General features: G+C 34.1%; 1 protein-coding gene across 1 annotated transcript; it reads right to left on the reverse strand.

The window, feature by feature from the left end:
* Positions 1 to 1,112: 1,112 nt before the first annotated feature.
* Positions 1,113 to 2,288, reverse strand: LOC107701570 (GTPase IMAP family member 6-like). The gene is made up of 2 exons (XM_016503613.1): positions 1,710 to 2,288; positions 1,113 to 1,198 (listed from the first exon to the last, which is right to left on the reverse strand). The coding sequence occupies exons 1-2, from the start codon at positions 2,149 to 2,151 to the stop codon at positions 1,113 to 1,115; spliced, it is 528 nt and encodes a 175-aa protein (XP_016359099.1). The 5' UTR covers positions 2,152 to 2,288.
* Positions 2,289 to 3,179: the final 891 nt, after the last annotated feature.

A 3,179-nucleotide genomic window follows, 5' to 3' on the forward strand; every position in this document is an offset into this window, starting at 1 on the left:
TATATTTAAAGCGAGTTTTTTGGGCAGTGTAGAGTAGGGCTTGTTGTTTGTCATTTCTCCGATCACAAATGCAGACATGGTTTTATGTTTACGCAGCGCGATATGGAACGCAATACGTAAAAAGACAGTATAAGTCATTATAATCAGTAATTATGTCCCCACTGGATGCAACAAATGCCTCGTTTGTAATAGGGTTTATTGTTTTTTGTCTCATCGCGCTGGTTGACGGCATCACAGTATGGTAAGGGATGTAACATTTCTGTCACATGCTTGAGGTATTCGGCCAATCACAACGCACTGGATAGCTGGCCAATCAGAGCACACCTCACTTTTCAGACCGATGAGCTTTGTAAAAATCAACGCGTTTCAGAAAGGCGGGGCATAGAGGAGAAACAATAATGTACATTATGTGGAAAATTATGTGATTTTTGAACCTTAAACCACATAAACAAATTGCATTAGACCAAATACACAAAATAATGTTATTTTTAGCAACGTCATATGACTCCTTTAACAAACTAACGTTCTGGGAACCAAAAACGTTAGAATAATGTCATGGTCATTGGCGTAACTTTGCTTTAAAACGTGGGTGGGACAGGAGTGTGTGTGGGGCGGGGGTTATTAAGATTGCATATCAGAAATGTACAATAGCCTAATAAATGCAAATATTTTTGACATAGAATTCATGTTTAATGTTTCATACTTGCATCTACTATAATACAATATATTGTTAGTCTGGAGAGTATTTCCATTAATGAATATATATATAGAAGATATGGGATTAAAACAAATATCTTTAAAGGAACTGAAGCATGTGATTTAATCCAATCAGAAATCACATGCTTCAGTTCCTTTAAAGATATTTGTTTTAATCCCATAACTTGAAGATTTGTCTAAACACAGATAGACAGAATATTTGTAACAATTAGGAGAACAATAGTCTACTAAAATGAGAAATATGTGTTTATTTATTGTTTGTTTGTTTGTTTGTTTTTGTTTGTAATTAATACATTCCTTAATCACCCATAATAATTAATAGTCCTAGAAGACTTTACAAATTTATTTAGCATTATTCTCCTTGCTTCCCAACATGCTCTATCAAGCAGCAAACATTAATCTCCTCTTACCCCATGTGGCTCTCTGGTCTCTGTTTTTGTGGTTGACTTCCTTGTTTCTTCATTGATTGAAGGTTCTATTTCTGGAATAAAGAATTGTTCTTAAGGCATAAATAATTTTACTAATAGAGTATATAATTTATTTTTCTTGTCATTCATTAGTTAAAGGTAAAGTACTTATCTGTGATTACAATATGTTAATTTCTAAGTAGATAATAAGAAAATTGGTTGTGATGGGAAAGAAGTTGTGTGACTCTGATCACTACTGCATATTTCAAAATATGGAATATTAAAATGGCACTCTGGATTGTGGAGGACATTTTTTTTTTTTTTTTACTATTGTCTCTTTTCAAATATCACCTCTAGAGGTCAGTATCAGCATATTACTTACTATAGTTGATTGTTTACTTATAACAATAATGATAAAGAGCTCCTGTAATCTACTAAACAACAAATTTAAACCAATGAAATTTGAACTCATATATATCATGCATCTCTATCCACAAATGTGTCTATACCATTAGTGATTTTTGAATAAGAATGTTAGATAAATATTTGGGGTAAACAGGGGAAATACAGAAACGGTTTTCTTACTTTTATGTTCACTGTTTTCCAGCTCTTTTCTCTTTATTAATGCAGTGTTGAACATCTCCCCAGTATAGCGTTGATGATTATTCTCATTAAACATACGCTCAATCTTCTTCATCAGGTCTCTCATCTCTGATTGGTTGTTCATCATCTTGTTGCAGGTCTCATATCTTCCTCCACATTTCTCCAGCAGCTGCTCCAGAACAGGGTTTTTCTTCAGATCATCAATTATAGTGTCACGCTCTTCTTCTCTCTCATAGGTGAAGAGAATCATCACAAACTGAAGAACTTTGTCACCAAACACTCTCTGAAGCCATTCAAGACCCAGCTTATCAGCATCTGTTAACTGACCCAGTCGCACAACAAAGATGAAGACGTGAATTTCATTCTCATGCATTAGTTGATCGATGAGATGATCCACGTGTTCAGTCTCATGTAAGTCAATCATGTTGATCACAGTGACGTGATGTTCTGATATCTTCCTCTGTAAAGGAATAATCCTGTATATTTCTGCATTTTCATTATTTGGATGTTTTTCTCCCAGTAGAACGTTTTCATGTCCAAACTGGACTGATGACGAGTTTCCAGTTATTATAATGGTTAGATTGAAAAACCTAGGATCTTAAACACCAAAGAAAAGTTGGTAAACACATCAGTATACAGCAATATGAGAACAAGGTTCACTTAAGCAAAAAAAATAAAAATAAAATAAAAATCTGATCTTATCATTTTGTTACCTGTGCTGCTGACTGATGAATCAGAGTCATGTGGTTCAGGTGTTTCAATCATGTCCGTTTTTTCATAAGCTTTGGTGTTGCTCCCTTCTACTAAAGGCTGGTCATTATTCTGAAGAAAAAAAATAAAAATCAGGATGTTTTCCATTTAAGCTTTTAAATGTGCAAGTGTATGTGTATGTTTTTCTTTTTCCAGAGTACAGTATATCACTAAAATAAATATTCAGTTGGTCAGGTTCTTGCACCACACAACATGTTATTATTAAGATATCAGAAATCAATGGTGCAACCAGTTTAGTTCAGTGTTTGTGTCATGTGATGAAGATGGGCTTATTTAAACATCTCTGGGGCCCGTTCTTCGTACGTCGCTAACTCAGTTAGCTGGATTTGATTGTTGACGATTTGGCATGATCTTGGATTGTTTGGTTCTTCGAAGCTCATCCCGGAGTTGCTGTCATAGCAACAGGTCCGTAAGCTTTCGCATCTTTTTAAGCAGAATTGATGCTTAAAAAATCTGCCCCAGCCACCGTTACTTTGTTACAAGAGTATCCTACTAACCCAGGGACAATAATTAAAAAATAATAATCATTTAAAAATGTATTTAAAAATAATATAGGCTAATAATATTGTGTAGTCTATAATACTATAGACACAGCCAGTTTTACTCACTGAAAGATTTATTTGTCAACATAACATGAAACTTTAAAGGGGTCATATGATGTTGCTAAAAAGAACATTATTT

This window comes from Sinocyclocheilus anshuiensis, unplaced genomic scaffold (assembly GCF_001515605.1).
Source record: "Sinocyclocheilus anshuiensis isolate Anshui unplaced genomic scaffold, SAMN03320099.WGS_v1.1 scaffold4667, whole genome shotgun sequence".
Classification (NCBI taxonomy): Eukaryota; Metazoa; Chordata; class Actinopteri; order Cypriniformes; family Cyprinidae; genus Sinocyclocheilus; species Sinocyclocheilus anshuiensis.